Source organism: Gordionus sp. m RMFG-2023, chromosome 2, assembly GCF_954871325.1.
Source record: "Gordionus sp. m RMFG-2023 chromosome 2, tfGorSpeb1-WG-v2, whole genome shotgun sequence".
NCBI classification, from domain to species: domain Eukaryota; kingdom Metazoa; phylum Nematomorpha; class Gordioida; order Chordodea; family Parachordodidae; genus Gordionus; species Gordionus sp. m RMFG-2023.
This window is the reverse complement of record NC_088776.1, coordinates 4,097,268-4,117,894: the sequence shown is the minus strand read 5'-3', so window position 1 is coordinate 4,117,894 and position 20,627 is coordinate 4,097,268. Positions and strand designations below refer to the sequence as shown.

The 20,627-nt window shown below is 30.3% G+C and overlaps 1 protein-coding gene across 1 annotated transcript; it reads right to left on the bottom strand.

Annotated features, from left to right (window-relative positions):
* Window positions 1-347: 347 nt before the first annotated feature.
* On the bottom strand, window positions 348-20,227 carry LOC135923908 (uncharacterized). The gene is made up of 11 exons (XM_065458913.1): window positions 20,076-20,227; window positions 16,542-16,715; window positions 14,444-14,614; window positions 11,566-11,679; window positions 9,319-9,770; window positions 7,655-7,844; window positions 5,712-5,942; window positions 4,479-4,541; window positions 2,866-3,047; window positions 1,538-1,628; window positions 348-488 (listed from the first exon to the last, which is right to left on the bottom strand). The coding sequence occupies exons 1-11, from the start codon at window positions 20,191-20,193 to the stop codon at window positions 424-426; spliced, it is 1,851 nt and encodes a 616-aa protein (XP_065314985.1). The 5' UTR covers window positions 20,194-20,227; the 3' UTR covers window positions 348-423.
* Window positions 20,228-20,627: the final 400 nt, after the last annotated feature.

The following is a 20,627-nucleotide window of genomic DNA, read 5'->3' as shown; positions in this document are numbered from 1 at the left end:
GTTGAGAGTTTCGAAGTGATGGGCAAACGTAAAAGAGGAAGGCCAAAACTTCAATGGGGCCATAAAGTTAGAGCCAATATGAAGAAGTATAAATTAGATAAAAGAGATAGCAAGAATTAACATAAAGTGGAGAGAGACATTGAAGGAGCTTACCACCAGAAAAGGTGAAAGCTAAAAATAAAAAAAAATTGTTACATTCTGGTCAAGGGCCTCAGTTAAAAGTTTGTCCATTGATAATTTATTATATTTTAAAAAATAAATATAATTTAAATTTATCTAATACTAATTATATATCTATCACACAATTTAAATGCATTCACATTGTACATGTCATGTACGATATTTATATTATAAGTATATATATTTCCTATATTAATTAATAAATTGTTTAGTTAAGATATCCCAACGTTTGTCTCAGTTATTTCAGAATACAAGGTACATTAATACGGTTTCTGTTGATAGCAAATTTGTAAGTGAGTAGGAATTCTCTAGAAAAGAAAAAAAAATATAATAATTATAAAATAATCAAATTATTATAAGTAATAAAATATTATATTTATAATCTAATGATTAGATTTAATTTAATAGCAATATTTGGATTTCCTAATTTAAATAAAAATTAGAAGATAAGCTAATCAACAATGTAACTAGATTAAAATCTGCAAGGAGTAGGTAACCCTCGGTCGAGAATAAATTTACCACCACAATCGATTATTTAATTTTATAAAATTGCATTTAAGCATTATTTTAAATTTGAAATGATATGTCGGCGCGAAAAAAATCCTGGGCCAAATAAATATTAAAAAGCCATGCTAGAAGTTCGCAATTTTTTTAAGCTGTCTTTTCCTTTCATAAAAAAAATACTACGGCCTGGTCGGTCTTATAAAATTATTTTACGGGCCAGGTCCAAATTCCGTTTCAAACCACGGGTCTGTTTGGCGGGTAACTCCGACCTTCTACTCCACGAGTTATATATGATGCACCGTTTGAAATGAGATACTTTAAAATTTCGAAGCAAATTTTTGAAAAGATAAATCTTATCTTTGGATCACAAAATTTTTCCTTAAATAGCCAAAATAAGTATATTTTTTTTTAAAAAAAAAATTGTGATTTCATAATGAAAGATTTAATGTATAAAAACACAAAAGTTTTGGAAACTTTAGGTAAAATTTGAAATCTTGTTTGAGCATTCTCAAAAAAATTTCAGATTTATTCTATAGAAAAGCCTTTCGAATTCTGACTTGTCATGACGCTTTAAGGTAAAATGGTTATAAAAAAAATTAAACATGAAGGGGGGTAAGAGTATAATTTCAAGGAATTATTTTCGTAGGAGGAGGGGGGGGGGGAGTGGAGAATATAATTCCATTTTGCTTCCACTTCCCCTATCATTTACGATGATTTAACCAAATATGCAAACTTTTATTTAAATCAGATAATAAAAAAAAATCTAAATGATAGTTTAACCCTCCTTCCCACCGCCCAAAAAAAATCAATAATTATTCTCTTTGTGAAATAAATTCTTTTTTATGATAGAAACTTGGGGGAATAATGATGTGATCATTTTCGTGGAGGAATAATTTGGCGCCATTGATCAACATTGAAACTTTCCCGGCATCAACTCGAATGTACTGTATCGAATTTTTGAGTAGAAAATATAATAAATAATTTACTCAGTAGATAATAATTATACACTCATTTTTATTAATAATAATATAATAACTAATATTTTTAAAAATCTAGATATACTTATCATCAAATTTCGGAGATAATATATTTGAACGAAAAATAAATATGGATAATCCATATTTTTCACGGGCAAAGGTTTATACGAGAATTTAGAAAAGAAATCATCCATCATAACCGTATGTACAACACTGGTGAGCAGTTCCAAAATAAATTGTCATATAAAAAAAATTGCCACATATTCGGGGAAAATAAGCTTATCATTTATAAACGATCTTTTGATCTAATTAAATCCATAATGTTTTTTTGTAGAAAAAATTGTACATTAAATACGCTTCAAGCAACATTTTTTTTTGGATTAGGGGATTTCCTGAAGTTGACAGGTCATGCTATTCAAAAGCAAACAACTTCTAAATTCGTTTAAAAGAAAAAGTACCACGTCTACTCCATCAACTAAACCAACATATATGGGATTTATTATAACTTTTTTTTAAAAAAGTTTTAGTAAATAGTGTCTAACGGTATGACCATTCCAAAACGTTTTGATAGTCGTTTTATGGAAACGATATTTTTTTCAAGTGGCTTGTCATGTTTTAACATTAAGCGCACTAAAGGGTTCGGTCTAGTCTTAACCAGTGTTGTGATTTTTTAAAAAAACGTCGACCCCATTATTTTATCCAAAAAAAAAAATTAAAGGCGACCTAGAGATTTTGCTCACAAAGATGGCATAAGTTAGGAGATCTTCAAGAGCAAGTTTAGATTATTTTAAGGCTGGGGATCATTGTTAAGGTTTGTGTCACCCCATTTCTAGCCGGCTAGGGTTTATCACCTCCGACTCGAGTTTCTTTTGAAGAAAGTTCAAAATTCAAAAATAAACCTCGTTTTTAACTAAAAACGATCACCTCAAACTAGATAAATTTTTATAGCCTCAACTATGAGGAATAAAGTTAAAAAAATAAATAAGCTTTCAATGCATAGCGGATATTTTTTGGGGGTTCGCATAAAAGATAGAGTGGAATTAGCCAATTTTTTAGCCATTAATGTCCATGATATAAGATAAAAATAGAAACCAATTGTCTATATAATATAAAAAGAGCCGACTAAACCAAAGAGGGTCCGTTGATGGGGGGGGGGGGAGTAAAGCAAAAAAAATGGTGGAATATATTTTTGATATATATATACTATATTCATGTCGGTCAAGGAAGACGGTTTGGTTTTTAATGGCTTCAATATAATCCGACCGTTAGTAAAATTGGTTAGATCGAAAATGCGATTAATGTAATAATCGTCGTCCGCCACCGTGCGCTCCAGAGAGGGTCCTAATTTGGGTAAAGAATCTTTGTCCTTGTCAAAATAAACGCATTCTAAAAGTGTAAAATTTAAAAAAAAAATGATCAAGATATTAATCTGATCCGCCATTTATACAGATTATGAAGCAGGGGGTTTTGGGAAACCTAAAAAACGGGTCCTGATTACGGTTACTGATTTTGAAAAGTGAGTTCTAGTTCCTAAATTTGGTAAAAGGTTTCCGAGGGTTCTATTCCGAGTGTTAGAAGCAATCTAAAAACAATAAATCCCTTTCCAAAAATGAATCATGTAGAACCAAATATCTTGCATTTCAGGTTCCATAACCGTTTTCTTTAAATTTCAAGATCGGTTATGGGTTCGGGTTCTTATAATCTTAATGAGGGCTCCCATGTTCTGTTCCTGAGGGTGTACTGGTTCTAAGCAAATTTTTAGTTGATGCTTCTTTTTTAAAAAAGTGTAGGGTCATAGGCGAAGCCAGGATTATACCAAAGGGAGTGGATGGAAAAATCTATCAGGTACTACTGCCATGAATTTTAGCGGAGGGTTTTTAGGCCCGCTAATTGCAGGACATTCGTCGGGTTACGTATTTTTTAAAAAAATAATTTTAGTTTTACACTAATTCTATTATTATTATTATAAAATTGATTTTTCTTTTTTAATGAAAATTTTTGCAATGAAAAAAAATTGTTTTTAATGAATATGGCAGAGTTGTTAAAGTATCTAGATCCAATTTTTTATACAAAGTATTTGTATCTAGATTCATTTGAAAAGTTATCTTTCAAGCTACTCTAAAACAGGGGGTTTCGAAGTTATAACGGTTCGAATTCAACTTTGACTAGGGTATTTCCATTCCGATTATTGTCGGTCTGTTCCAATTTTGAAATTTATATCGAAAATCTTATCGTTTCATTTCTGAATTTATTAATAGATTTCAAATTATTAAATTAATAGAATCCAGATAAAAATGACCCTTAATTTGATGATAAGAACAAAACTTAAAATGGTAGGTTATTGATTTTCAAAACCCGACTTTCGATCTGGTGCAAATAAAGCCGGATACGGTTTTTGATTTTTGCCATTCTAAATTATTAAATTAGTAGAATACAGATGAGAATGGCACTAATTTGATGAAAGAAAAAAAAACTTAAAATGGCAGGTTATTGTTTTTCAAAACCCGGTTTTCGATCCGGTACAAATAAAATTCTGATATGGTTTTTTATTATCGCCATCCCGGTTTTCGATCTTGTACAAATAAAGCCTTATACGGTTTTATATTTTGGCCTAAATTATTAAATTAGTAGAATACAGATGAGAATGGCCCTAATTTGATAAGACAAAACGTAAAATGCCAGGTTATTAATTTTCAAAACCCGGGTTTCGATCCGGTACAAATAAAAGCATGATACGGTTTTTAATTTTCGCTATTCTACATAAACTCTTTTTTTTTGATAACGAATAAATTTTATTTAAAATCAAAGTTTACTCACTTAATGGTACTAGTCGCACACCAGTAGACGTTTGAAGGTTAATGTTGATCATAGCACTTTGTTCTTTGGATGGTTATAAATAAATATATATATATATATATAAGGTGCAAAAGGATAAAGTTCACAGCTAAGTGAAGCCATCCAAGCATGCTTATTTGCTACGCTTAAAAGAGAGAGGTAAAAAAATGTTGTGTTGCTTGTCACTCACTTGTTATTTATTTTTTTAATAACAGCTTAACCTATCTCATACAGTCAATAATTATTTAAAATGTAATAATTTCACTTATAAATTAATATAATTTTCTTATAACATAATTATATTTTAGAATGCTTGTACATGAAACATAGAATGCACTTTAAAGGAGTAATCCCCCCCTCCTCAACCTCTTAAATTTGGCACACCAAATGATATCGAGTTTGAAAGTTTAATTACAAAAAAAAATTGAAACTATATATATTAAGTTATATATTACACAGCAAGTAGTTTTAAATATAATATATACAAAACCTATAACTTCAAAATTCATGAGAATTCTTCAAAATTAAATATAACTACTAAGCAGACGATAAAACTCTAATGCACAAACGCTTAAATATCTAAATTCTTAAATAATATTATTTTACATTTTTTTAAACACTAGGCAACTAGCCTTACATATGACAGTAATAAAACAATAACCACCCCCCCCCCTCAATTGAGTCAATTAAGAATACCAAAACATGCATATAATTTACTAAATTCCTCTTTACAAGCTCAATTGCGTTATAAAATTAATCCGCGGAAAAATTATCGAAATACCTATAACGTCACGAGTAATAATTTATTAGAGCAAGATATAATTCGCTTAGACGATCATTACCCAATAGTTTTTATGAGGCTGGTTATACAAAACCTTTTTTTGCCTTACCAAGTCATCGCTAAATTTTTAGTCAACATTTCAAGATGATTAGGGATATCAGAAACCTGCAGACGTGTCCCGGAAATAAGGAAAAAATATGGTAAGATTTCAAAAATGAATATTTAAATATCAATTATTAATCAGCTGGAAAATAGTGTAAATATTTTAGAAATAATTTGGAACCGGGCCCGTAAAATGATGAAAAATAAAACGAGCTGAGACAACAACAACAAAAATATCTAACGGTCTTCTGATAGAAATTGTTATATTAAAATGATTTAGGCATCCTAAGATTATTAGGTGATTTTTGTTTATTTATAATAAATAATTTTACGATCGTAATTATAATCGGGTGGCTGAATAGGTGGGGCAATATGGTTCACCGTAGGCCTATCACTAGTCAAAAACTTCGATGTAAGTCGGCTGATGACACTTTCCCTGTCACTCGAACCCGCTACCGAAAAATCGTCAGTCAGGGCATCATCTACATCACTGTTCGAAATGTAGCTGTTATGATTGGGACTTTTGAATTGTTCCTCGATAAATTTCGAACCTAAAACACTCCCTAGAGGAATAATAATCAATTTTTTTTTGTTTTGTTATAATTAATATAGGCTTTAATTATAATACCTCGAAAATGAAAGTGAAAAAAATTAATATCCGTCTATTCAAAATTTTAAATAAGTTCTAAAAAAAAAAGGATTTGTCTTTGAAAATTATATTATCGTCTGCCTTCTACATTTCTCTTAATTTATAAATATCCTTTTTTTAAGGATATAAGTAAGTTATTTATATTTACATTTTTATATAATATTACAAAGCGAATAATTAAAAAAAAAGTAATGAAAAAGGCAAACCTATTCGCCTTTTTTTAAAAATGGTTGCTAACGCCAAACGGTAAATTTTACCGATTCGCACGAGGCCATTTGAAATGCATTAATTTGCGCTTGCAACGCAGCGTTTTGAAACGCACAATTTTGTGCGCACTATTATATACATTTCTAGGGAAATCTTCGAAATAATATTAACAAGATAACCTAGAGAAGGTAATACTTGGGTTTTTTTTTCTCTTGAAAAAAATCGGTAAAAAAAATTTAGATCCCAAACTAAAAAACTTCCAATTTTTAAAAAAATGTCTGATCAAGATTTTAGCCAAAATAATATTATGTAAGCCTGGAGATTTTGCTCATAAATGGCGGAGAGGTTTGGACGTCTATTAACGAAATCTCCCTGCTCGTATAATATTATTTGGAGCTAAAATCCTAATCTAAAATCGGCTAAATCGGTCCGTTTAACAACACCATTTTATAAGACCCGTTACCGAACCCGGCAGGATAATTATAAAAGTGAGAATCCGGGATTGTCACTGGTGAAAAATACGGATGTAGTACAGCTCTCTCTCTCTATTTAAAAGCAAAACTTATGCAACGATTATTTTATACCATACTTGTGAAAAAAATAAATAAAATTAAAACGAAAATATGAGAATATTTATTATTATTATTATTATTATTAATGAATTTAAAATGGAGTCATAGAAAGAAGAAAAAAAATTAAAGTAGCCATTTTTTTATATCGAAACAACGAGGAGAGGGGTGTAAGTTTTAGCTTATCCGAAAAATTTAAACATTGTGGGGAAGGGCGGGCTAAACAAACATTTTTTTTAAATAAATAAGCGGACGGGTGTATTTTCTTTAAAAAAACATGGGCGGTTGGCTTAATAACTCGCTCATTGCAGACCTCTAGGTGGTATATTGGCTAAGTACAATCCAATGAGTGACATATAATAATACCTAGACTGACTGTGCATTCATAAAAGTGTACATCAATGAAAACAGCTGGGGACGCCATTTTGATTACCCATGTCATTATTAAAAATTTTAAACGAGAGGCCAATTTATTCCTATGTCTGAGGCAAATTTTATTAATGAATTGCCTCATCGAGATAATAAGGAAGCAAGTTATCAATTTAATAGTAGTTTTTAACATAAGAATGATTACAATATGGGTTACCAAAATAACGGGTCCAGCTGATTTGCATTCAACGACGCTTTCAAATGCGTTATTATGAATGCATCGTCAGTCCAGGCATTATTATACGTCATTAATTATATCAGAGATCTGCAAACCCGGACCGTAACCCGTACGGATAACAAAACCGGGTCAGAAAACATGGGTGCCTACAAAATGAGATTTCTAGAGATCTATTTGGCGTGATAATTAATAAAATTTAAATGGATATTTTTTGTTTTAGATAGATAAGGTATTTTTGTTTACTAGTTTTCGCCTCAGGGGGCTCGTCTTTATGATTTTTTTGTGCTCGCAGAACGGCCCTGCGTTTATTTTCGGGGGTTATCCGCGTTGCCATGAAAACCGGATCCAGGTGGAGTGATGGCTGAGACGAATGACTGATGTCTGAGATATCGACACCGGCTTCGTTCCGCATCTCGATAATAGGCGCGTTCTTCTGATTTTTTATAACATTTTAAATAAATTTAATAATCGAATTAGTTTATAAATATACGAGTTTATCGGAGTTATTTGAGAACATTATCGGCATCGAATAGAAGAAGGATCATTAGTAGAGATTAACCTATATTTTTGATCGAATCGGGCCGATTATTCATCTCTTTAAGCATCTCGGTTAACGGCCGACATGATCCGATAAAATGGCGTCTTCATTTTAAAAAAATAAATTTCCAGTTGGCTTCATTATTATTTAATTCGTCGCATCCACAAAAGAAATTAGTGGAGAAAATGTATCAATCAGCATGTTATTGCATTCCTAGATTTACTTTAAAAAAAACTAGCCAATCATGATGAGCATGGTAAAGATGTCCAGACTATGAAGGATGAGATTTTGGATCCACGAGTTAAAACAACCTTTTTCCTTCAATTCAATCGAAACTTTATAGAGAAAAGATAATTCTAGAATGTATGTGGAATAAATTAATTCACTTAGTGTACGTAAAAAAAATTAAATTTATTTAAATATTGTTTTTTTTTAAATATTATTTATATAGTATAGAAAATCAAATTATGGATATGGGAGAAATCCCAACAATATCAGTGCTACCAATTCAACTTGCATATTTGTTTGTGAGGATCTTATGCTGATTTAATTATCAATACCATGGAAAATTGCCGGCATTCCCTCGAAATTGAAAAATTATCTCAAGGAACCACATTTAAAGCAATAAATGATAATAATCCAGCTTTAAAAAAAAATTTGACTATTAACTGCCATCCACTCTTTCTAAACTTGTTTCATCGATATCTAGCAACACCTGTCTTTCTTGGAGTCGTATTCAACAATAAAAAAGGAAACCATGTCTCAAGAATTTGCACAAATTTAAAAAAAACAAATTCGACCGGAAAAGGAACAAGAAATGGAGCTCTTTTTTTTTCGGCCTAGACAAGAAAAATGAAGCTGGGGAGATCTCCGACCAACGTATAAGGAACCTGAGATCAAACCATTTAAATCGATATTACTCCGCATTGAGAGTTGGCGCGAATTTGCGGGGCGATAGACTTTTGTCAATATTTGCTCCGTCAATTTTATTCGCGCTAGCTGTGAATACACGGTTACTCGTTATTATAAACCGATAGAAACCGTTAAAAAAACTTGTACCCGACCCTGACCTCTAAAAAAAGGAACTATTTTTCAGGTATCTTATGTATTATTGTATCGCTATTCGACGGTGCCAACTACCCGAAAAAAGTGTTCTCAAAAGGATAAATTTTTACAGAATAAAATACCAACCCAATATTATTATTCTTTTTTTTAGGAAATAAGGATGAAATATCTGAATATATGATTTCCCTTCTTGTGTATAAAAAAAAACATTCGAACGAGCGGGTATTACGATTTTTTTTACAAACCGAAATCGATATTCGTTACGGTTCGGATCTTTGGATAAAAAAATATTCGAATCGAAAACCTTTCTTTTTTGGCTAATTTTGAGAACGGCTTTGGCGGTGTGGGGAGTGGAGATGAGATTTATGGGCTTGTTCTGTTTCTCGCGAGGCTTTTTAGGCGCTTTCTGCTGCGAAATTTTGAGACTGGAGGTGACGGAAAAGTCGTAAGACGTCGAGGGCACGTTGCGGATATATTCATCACCCATACCCATATTGAGATGATTTAATAGGGGATCATCTGTATCTGGCACGAGTTCGCGTCGGGTCTGTTGATTTTTAAAATCGAAAACGTAATTGACATTTTTTTCCATCACCCCGACGAAATTTTTGGGGGTTGGGAGAAGGCCCTCGCCCACATTTTCAACATTTTTCTTCTTCTTCCTTTTTTTACTTTCAGGAATTTTATTCCTGATTGACCAAATTGCCGACTCTTCGTCCGTGCCTATAAGTCGGTCCAAACCGTTTTGTAAGGTATCTACGACAAATAAAAATAATCAAACATCTGTTACCAATGACTTCGTTAATAATTAGCAAAAAAAAAATTAAATATGGACCATTATCTCTAAACCTTCGTATTCTATTTTTGAATTAATTTCCTATTTTTATGAAATCCTACTCCCCCTCCCTCCCCAGAGAAAATAAGCGGGTGTGAGTATGAGACCATTCATAATAATTCGCATCTTCTTTTATAGTTAACCATTTCATTTACGCAAATCAAAAATGAATTTAGTTTTTTTTTTAAGGAATCACTATTTTCCGAGGGAGACAATTATTCTGGTCGAAATAGTATAGAACCTATTCCATTTCCAAACCATGGCCTTACACAAAAATAAATCCTTATAAACATGAGAGAGGGTAGTTAGGTATCTTCGGATCATCTACTGAAGTCTGAAACCAAGCACGACAGGCCACGTTAGAAAACTCTGGAATGTTAATGCCGAGAGATGATGATTTTATTAACAAATAAACCAAGTAATCATTTATTATCAGGAAATTGAGATGGAAAACAAAGAGGATTTGATGGCACTTCAACCCGGTCAGATGTTATCTGTAAATTTTGTCAAATTCCTAGTGAACATTTTTCATTAGGGATATACCGATATTTTTATCGGATCGGGCCGATATTTCGCCCATTTTAAAATATCGGTTATCGGCCAATATTATAAAATTTTCTGATCCGATATAAAATGGCGTCTTTAACAAAAATAAAATGTTATAAAATTTTTTTAAAATCATTTATTTTTATAAATAAAATCGAAATCCATTTTTATGTAATATTTTTTTAATAATAATTAATTAATTAACATTCTGCCATATTGTCATTTTTTGGGGCATTCTGTTTATAAAAGTGTGCGATAATCTCTTCAGAATCAGTTTTTAGTGAAACTGGTGATATTGACCATCGCCGCAGGCTGACCTCTAATAAATTGGAAATTTTGGTATCTCTAAAAAGAAATCTTCGATATATAAATGTTAAATATTATTTTAAATATTTATTTCAAATTTCAAATAAATTTGTTTATTACTTATTATGTGTATATAGATTATTACTTAAAATATAAAAGTGATTTAACAATAAAAATATTTTACATCTCTTTTTATGAATATTCTTAAAATCACTATTTTAAAATCCACCAGGAAAATAAAAATCGTGGTTATAAAATTTCGTAATTAAAATTTCCTAATAGGATCATGAATTATGAAAAATGTATAGAAAACCTATTAATGAATTAAGTATAATTTTTTTTTTGTATTATTTAAACTAATAGTTTTTTTCAAAAAGCAAAATTGATTGGCGTGTCAACATTATAGAGTACATTATTCATCGAGTAAGTTTATAACATATTTGGTTTGATTTATATTTTGCTAATATGTTCCTAATGAAGGAATTAGGAAGTTTTCACGTTGTTTTGCTTATCCAGCCCAAACCTTTAACTATTTTTATACTATGGATTTGGGTATATGTAAAGGGCGAAACAAAATTTGGATAATTGTTTTAATTTAAATTGATTCGATTCTATAATTATGAGTAATTAATATTCAAGTTTGATTTTGTAAGATATTAAATATCGGATCGATGCCGATTATTTTTAAAAATTTCCCCCGATTAGGTAGCCATTTGGGCCAAGTTAGGGTGATTTAAATGCCGCCAGGGTATGGAATAGGGTTAATTTAAAAAAAATTTCCCCACTTATTTCGTACCAAAAACCGCTCCCCAAAAAAAATTAATTATTATGAAACTAGATTTATGATTCTATTTGGCTCTTCACTTTTTAAAATAACCGCGGGAGGCTGCTGAGCGCAGATCTTGTCCAAGTTGAGTTGTTGGAAGCGCAAGGTTCGAACTCTCGTTGAAGATCTACAGGTATTTGTCAAAGTTTTGTCTAAAAAAACAAACAACAAAAAAATTATTAATAAATTTGTCGTAAATAGTTCTGATGATTTCAAAAGGAGAAAAGTTCTGGGGTTTGGTTCATTTTTTTTTCTCCTTCTTTTTCTCCCCTTTCGCTTGGCTGAATAGAATAGCGTGATTCTTTAGATTTAACAAAAAAGAGAAAAGAATAGAGGCATTATACCAATTTCCGAAACTAATATTGTATCGATTGACATAGAACCCGATACTAATAGTGTATCGGTTGGCAACAAAACCGACACTACAAATTAAAATTGAAGGTAGCGGCCGATATCGATAATAGCTTAAGGTTTCCACTTTTTTGTATATTGGTTGGTTCAGGTTCCAGGAATAAACATGATAAATGCTTCGATTGTTGATTAGTTTTATCCAAATTTTTACGTTCTGAATCATTTAAATGAGGATCGTTTTTAAATTTAAAAGATCTTATTTGACCGGAAATACATATCGGCATAAGCGGACTACCTACCTAACCTATAACACTTCAGACAATTTTGCCATAAACTTTTGGGACTGAATATAAATTAAGAAATACACACAAAAAAAAATCGGTTTTGATCTTTTGGATATCCATAAAACTTGTCTTGAAATATTATTTATCAATTTTTGATTGGTTGAACAAATAATTGTATATATATACCGTTTATTTATTTATAATTTATAAATTAAATAGCGCTATACCAATAGTTAGTGTGGTATAAGAGCCTTTTTTTTAAAAAAAAACGGCTAACTCGATATTTTATCCAGAGAAAAATATTACTTCAATCCTAAAGATTTTGCTCGTAAACGGCACAGAGGTTTGGACATCTATTAGCTAAATCTCGAGGCTTAGGTAGCATTCATAGTGGATCCGATGCGACACGATTTAACAGCTGATCGATTTTTAAAATATGTTTATGAGATCAATTTTTTTTTTAAATAACATTTATTTTATCTTTAATTCTATACATGATAATAACCTAAGAAATATTGGTTTTAATAAAGAAAAATTGATTCTCATAAACCGATTTTAAAAATCGACCAGCTGTTAAATCGTGTGGGATCGGATCCACTATGAATGCGGCCTTAAGCAATATCTTACTGGCTAAAATATCGGCTCAAATCGGGCCGTTTTACATCACTACTTATAGTTTATTTTTCTTTTAAATTTGGGATTTAGTGATATACGAAAAGGTTCGAAACAGTTTTTAAAAAGTGCGAACCGAACCCACAATTACAAGGCTGTGAATAGTGTTGTTAAACAGCTCATTTTGAGCCGATTTTTTAAAACTGCTAACTCAATATTTTAGTCAGAAAAAATATTGCCTAAGTCTTGAGATTTCGATAATATATGCCTAGACCTTTGTTCCTTCTATGAGCAAAATCTTGAGGCTTGCGTAATATTTTTCTGGACGAAATATTGAGTTAGCCGTTTTTAAAAATTGGCTCAAAACGAGCCATTTAACAACACTAGCTGTGAACCCTCCTTCTAAAAAGAGTTTCAGGGTTTGGGGTTGTAGAAATATAAAGACTTATAAAATTTAGTTAGATTCTTTTAAATAAAATTTTATTTTACTATATTCAGGCCTTACTCCATAAAAATAATTTATCATTTATAAATTAGAAAAGCGAATTATCCATGATATCTTCCAAATCGGAGAGGTTAAAATTAAAATAACCGAAAATTTTTTTAATGCCGAAATTTGACAGTGCATTTGCAACTTGCATTTAATAAAGCTATTTACCCCGTGATTATTTTCATCTTCTTTTGGTCTAACTTATATAATTTAATGATCCAACAAACAAACAAAAAATTGATATTCCTAAACTATAGATTTATTATTATCTATTATTAACAAAAAAAAAGTTACAATATGCTCGATAAAATTTTTACATAAAAATGGTGTATACTCTAAAAAAAATATAATAAAAAAAATTCCAAGCAAAAAATAAATTATTAAATAATTTGCATGTTTTTTTTCTATATTAAATTTTAATATAAGTTTTTATAAGGCTGAGTCCAAAATATCGTAAAATTAAAATAATTCCAAGCAAAAAATAAATTATTAAATAATTTGCATGTTTTTTTTCTATATTAAATTTTAATATAAGTTTTTATAAGGCTGAGTCCAAAATATCGTAAAATTAAAATTCACAAACTTTGCAAACATTAATGAAAATAAATATAAATAAGCTATTTTAAATATAAAAAATAAAAACGTGTCCAAAACATTTCTAACAAAATTATACAAATTTCAAATTATTGTGAATTTTTTTAAAAAAATATTTTGGACATTGCCTAAAATAAATTTAAATTTTTTTTTCTATTGAACCCCGAACTAAGCCGATTCTTAAAAAAGGCTTACTCAGTATTCTAGCCAGAAAGATGTTGACTAAGTCTCGAGATTTCGTTCATAGATGTCCAAGCCTCACTTCCATCTATGAGCAAAAATTAACGGGGTTGCGTAATATTTTTCCGGATAATATATTGAATTAACCGTTTTTAAAAAAAATCGGCTCAGATTGAGCCGATTAACAACACTATCCGGGAACCTTAATTTTTAAAAAAATGTTTCGGGTTGTTAAAAGTTCCGGTTACTATATTATTACTATTTTTCTTGAACTGAATCTGAACTCTAATCCGTTATTTTTATATAAGCCTAAACCGATATTCGCTACGGTTATGACCCCTGGGAGTACATCGCGTCTCCTAATAAAATTGTAGAATAACGGTGCATGCTAACATGACATCGTACCTGGATCCACTCCTCGAATGTGACTATTAGTAGAGGCCCACTCAGGTCTAAAACTTCGGATCGCGAGTCTATCCAACTCGGATAGTCCCTTTTTCTTGGATCTTTTGTTCCCTTTATCCATTTTTCCCTGACTTTTCTTCTGGATTTCGACGCTCTCGTGGTTATCGTTACCTAAGTTGATCGATTATAATTATTAGTGTTAATAGAAGTATCTTTATAAGATACCGTTACTCGTTACATTCTCAAAAAAAATATCATTTTTAATATTAAAAAAAAAATTAATATTATACAAATTGTAGTCAATGGAATTTCAAATAAAAATATGCTAAAAAAATTATTATGGTCCAACTCAGGGGAAATAATTTTTAATCACGTGACCTGTCAGATTTGTTTTTATATTTTCTTAAAACCCCTTTTCTATATATCTTACCCCTACTTTAATTAACCCAAACCCATATTTTTTCTAACCTTTAATATCCTACTTGTTTAACTACATATATTTCATCCAATTAAAAAAATTTCCATGAGTTGCACATTCCTTGAGTTGGGTTATTATCAAAAAAAAATATATCACATGATTATTTGTTTTGGTAAAAAATAAATAATATGTTGCAGCGTGCAGGCCCGGACCTAAGTCTGGCCACACGGGCTTGGTCGTAGTTTTTAAAACCGAATATCTTAAATCGCCATTTTTATCTAATAAAAATTGCGAATAAATGTAATTTTTTTAAAAAAATCAGGGCCGGGCCGGTTTTGAAAATATAAAACCCGGGCAAAGCCGAAAAAAATTTTTGAAAATAAATCCGGTCCGGTCGTGTAAATGGGCACCCCTGCACAGGTCTCCGATAAATATATAAATAACACATAATTTATTTATTTTTTTCATAAAAATTTTTTATTTGACTTCAATAATAAAAACTAATTTCAAAAATTTGTGTTTAAAGGTGTTCTAGTTTTATTTTTTTCACCAGAAATATGCTTACCCAGACTATAAAAAAAGTGTTCTTGGAGCGGCCTATTGTAGGTGAGACTTTATATTTGATCTAGACTGATGATTCATTCATTTAATAGTGTACATCAATGCAAATCAGCTGGAGACGCCATCGGTTACTCTAATCCTTATTAAAATTTTAAACGAGAGCCTAATTTATTCCTATGTAAGAACGCAAATTTTATTAAAGAATTGTCTAATCATCGAGATGATAAGGAAGCAAGTTATCGATTTAATAACAGTTTTTTAACATTAGAATAATTACTATACGTGTTACCAAAATGGCGGGTCCAGCTGATTTGCTTTAACGACGCTTAGAAATGCATTTTAATGAATGAATCGTCAGTCTAGGTGTTATATATGTCATTGTATATATATGTTAGCGTCAACGTGTTTTTTCCGGTAATGTCTTAATTTTATTAACTTTAAATCACTTTTTGAGCCCTTTTTTTTTTAAATTTTAAAAGTCTGATTTTACTGGAAATGTAGTATTCTATCATGTTCGAAATACCTATACTATAAGTTTCAGACAATTTCACTACGAACTTTTGAACTTAAATAATAATCAATATCAGTTTTTTTTTAGAAAAATATAGATTAGGAATGACTCAAAGGTTAACAGCAAAAATTGTCTATAATTTCGTGTGATTGGTATTCATCAGAGTTGTTAAAGGATCTAGATACCTTGTCTAGATATAAAAATGTGGTATCTGTATCTAGATATTATTTTAGACGATGTATCTGTATCTAGATCCCTTTAAAAAGTATCTTTTAACAACTCTGGTATTCATAAACATGCTAAAATAAATTTCCGGTAGAATCATATCTATAAATTTTTTAAAAAAAGCGCTCAAAAAATGATTTAAAGTTGAAAAAACACGTTGATGCTAACATATATATCAGAGACTTGCAGTGGTACCTTTTGTGGCTCGGTCCGAATTTTTTGGTAAAAAAATATATCAGGCCCTGCGGATATTTCAGGCTCGACCCGGCCCGTGTATATGTCAAAAAAAATTTAATACAACCGACCCGGGAGGATATATATTTAACATACTTTAAAAAAAAGTAACTAGTTATTTGCTTTTAAAAAAAACATCAAAAAATTACCGTAATTCGTCGCGCGAATATTTTCGGATGTATCAATACGAGTCGGCAATTTGTCTAAGACCACCTGGACAATTGGGTTATTCGTATCTAAGGCGATGGTCTTCTTTGTGTGGTTCGAGTCGAGTTTTTTCGAATTAATCGATAATTTTTGGGATCGGATAGGGGTGAAAGCGTCTTTACGAATTGGGTATATTAAATATTTGAAATATGTAATTGTAATTATCAAAGTTGTTTTGTATCTAGATCCTAAATCTAGATATAAAAATGTGGTATCTGTATCTAGATAGATTTTTGATTAAAATATCGGTATCTAGAATATTATTTTAGACGATGTATCTGTATCTAGATCCATTTAAAAATAATCTTTTAACAATTCTGGTAATTATATGTTATATTGTAATTTCCCTATACAAGCGCTGTCATCGCCATTAAATTTAGGGAAACCCAGCTTGACGAATTCGGTCATGTATGTGGAATTGTTCGATGCACCCATCGTAAAAGAATTATCATCGATAAAAGCATTGTAGAGAATTCGTATATGGTACAAAATCAAGATCGAATTTTGAGATAATAGTTACGCGAAGGAGCGGACATAGCTTGGGAAGCGTCGTTGAATGGAAATCAGCTTGACCCGCCATTTTGGTAACCCATATATAGTAATTGCTTCCTTATTAACTCGACGATCAGGCAATTCTTTAATAAAAGTTAGCGTCAGACATAGGAATAAATTGGCCTCTCGTTTAAAAATTTTTTTAACAAAGATACGGGTAACCAAAATGGCGTCCTCAGCTGTTTTAATTGATGTACACTTATTTATAATGAATATATCGTCAGTCATCAGATATATTTTTTTTTTCTCATTATGCAATTTATTAGGGAGACCTGCCCAGATCAGGTCAATTGGTATAATTTCATTTTTAAAAATAGGAAGAAAAAAAATCAAAAAAATCGGTATCTCGCGATCAACAAAAAAAATTCTATGAAATTCAAGTTAGAAAATCGATATAATAGAAACGTCATTTACTGTCCGTTAATGTCAATCTTTCCCCTTTGAAAAAATCATTGAAAATCAATGACATATGTAATACCAGAGACTGACGATTCATTCATTAAAATGCATTTTTTAAGCGTCGTTAAAAGCAAATCAGCTGAACCCGCCATTTTGGTAACACATATAGTAATTATTCTCATGTTAAAAAACTACTATAAAATTGATAACTTGCTTCCTAATTATCTCGATGATCCGGCAAATTCCTTAATAAAGTTTGCATCAGATATAGGAATGAATTAGGCTCTCGTTTAAAATTTTAATAATTATTAGTGTAACCAAGATGGCGTCTCCAGCTGATTTGCATTGATGTACACTTTTAAGGAATGAATCGTCAGTCTAGGTATTATATATGTCATTGATATATCCAGACTAGGCTAGAAAAAAAAATTAATAGTTGTAGCTTGGTGTTGTTAAACGGCTCGTTTTGAGCCGATTTTTAAAAACGGCTAACTCAATGCTTTGACCAGAAAAATATTGCCCAAACCTCAAAATTTCACTAATATATGCCTAGACCATTTGTGATTTCTGTGATCAAAATCTTCAGGCTTGCTTATAGTATTTTTCTGGATAAAATATTGAGTTGGCTGGCTCAAGAGCCGTTTAACAACACAACACTAGTTGTATCACTTATCCACCTTAAAAGAAAAAAAAATCCTGGTGCCATGACCAGGAGCCCAAAAAATATGGGGATAAAAATCGAACCATTTCGAAAGGAGGCTACACCTAATGTTGGGGAGAAAAGGAAATGCTATAATTGCCAATCAGATGAGCATATGATGAGGCAATGTGACCGTCTTCCCAAAAAAAAGTGGAAAAAAAAACAACAAAGTGATATGCAGGTGTCTTATAGATCATGATATCCAAAGATCCCACAAACTCTTAGCTCTTGAATTTGTGGAGAATATGCTAGGGCCCTCTACATTCCAATCTTATATCAAAGAGCATGTCCCGACAAAATCTTCATTGGTGGATCGGTAAGAAAAGGGGACAACCACTAATGGTGGCAATCACTCCACTCCATATTAACTAGAGACATGTTGTGGGAAGATCTGTAACTATAATAATGTATTTGTGGTAGAAGATATCACCTTGAATTAAAAACTTATATAAAAAATTTTTGAACCTTTTTATAACCTAGTATTTATTTTTAATATAGATTTGTTTATAATATATTAATCTGTGTTCTGGTCCCATAAAGGAGTGTCATGTCACAGAATTTCGACTTGTATTATAATATAATAAAGATTTTTTTTATTTCAACATGTCAGTCAATCATTATTTTCAAAACTTGTAAATGATGTTAAAATAATAACACAGAATAATATCGATATAATTGCGAAAATTACAAAATATATTTACTTATGAAATTTATTGTAAACTTAGGAAAATTATGACTTTAATTAAATAAATTAAAAATTAATCATTGATCGAAAAAGAAATTAGTCTAATTAATTACTAAGCTAAAGAAATTAAGAATAAGATATTCCAACTAAATAAAATTGAATCTAAGAAAGTTGTGAATATTTGTAGAGGTTTTGGTTTGTTGAATTCCAGTGTTCTAAGGGTTCCAGTATAATTTCAGAAAAAAAAATTACAATAGAGAATAATGTGGGATTTTTCTTATTACTAATGTTTAATTGTATATATATCAAAGACCTGCAGAGGTACCATTTGTACGGCACAGCCCAGATTTTTTCAGCCCAGATATTTTTTTAAAAAAATTTTTTAGGCACAGCCAGGGTATATTTAAAAAAATTAAAATACGGCCCAGCCTGTGTACTCGGGGCTGGGGGCCTGTAGATCTCTGATATATATATATATATATATGTAAACAAGTTTTGCAAATTAAATTTGGCAAACATCTTCTAATATCTTTGAATGGTGTTTCGCCTTTATCCATTTTGCCTAAAAGTGTCAAATCTAATAACAAATAAGAAAATATAATAGTATATTAGAAAATAATAGTTTTTAAAAAAGTGTTGCAAATTAGAGAAATTTTGTTTTGGCTAAGCAGCAAAGGACTTAATTATTTAATAAATGAGAAATTGTAATAGTATATTTAAAGTAAATGAGTGAAATATTTTGGCTTTTTAGGGGATATAGGCTATATATTTGGCTATAGACAAAAGGCACCCCACCCATCTTAAGAACATAATATAAAATTCTATAACTAAAATTTTATGATTAGGTCATGATTTTAAAATTAACTAGTATATAAGCATTTTAACAAGATATATTTTATTTTAGAGAATCACTTTTTGACACATTTTTATTAACATTATGTAAGAAATCTTAAACTATAAATAGCATTAAAATCTATTTTTTATATGCCCTAAAAAATATTAATAAAATTATCAATAATATTTAAAATTATAGAGAAATTATAAGGCATAATTATAGTATAAAATAGAATGAATATAAATTTCTTTCTTAGTGACTTTACTTGAATATTAAAATTAAATGCATTAAATATTAAGTCTAACTTGTGGTAAGATCATTGTGAGATCTCAGGTTATAGCTATTTATGGTAGTTTTCTCCTTTTCAATTTGATCTTCAAAGAATGAACTAGATTCTGATAGCGAATATCTCAATAATTTCATAAAAACCGCTAAAATAATTTAGGTCTTTATTTAAATATAGTCGAACAAAGCGATTGTCATCCTGTTAGATATGAATAAGTGATTTTTGAATACGTCTGTGTCACGTGCTTATGTTATAGGATTAATGTCAGTTAAGTTTTGAGTTATAAGAAATGCTAAAAAGAGCAATGTCAGTTGTAGAACTAAACCAAAAAAATAAGGGTGGCTTTAAAACTTTACAAAAAATAAACTATGAATAAAATTTTAATCTTAAGATAAATTTTAACGTTATCGTTTAATTTGATTCATGAAGCACAAGAATAATTTAAAGTTTATTTTTTTTAATACATATAATGGCGTTAGGTTAGGTAACGAAATATATTTAAGTTAACAAAATTGTCTATTTTGAAATAAATGTGATAAACAACTGAAATACCTCTTACAAAAAAATATAA

What these genes read in the sequence shown, in the direction of transcription:
- LOC135923908 (XM_065458913.1), bottom strand. Translation starts at nt 20,193, where the DNA reads ATGAAATTATTGAGATATTCGCTATCAGAATCTAGTTCATTCTTTGAA. An exon ending in CATTCGAGGAGTGGATCCAG is followed by an intron (nt 11,680 to 14,443) that starts GTACGATGTCAT and finishes TTGTTTTTTTAG; the next exon opens with ACAAAACTTTGACAAATACC. An exon ending in TGTGCGACTAGTACCATTAA is followed by an intron (nt 3,048 to 4,478) that starts GTGAGTAAACTT and finishes TTACACTTTTAG; the next exon opens with AATGCGTTTATTTTGACAAG.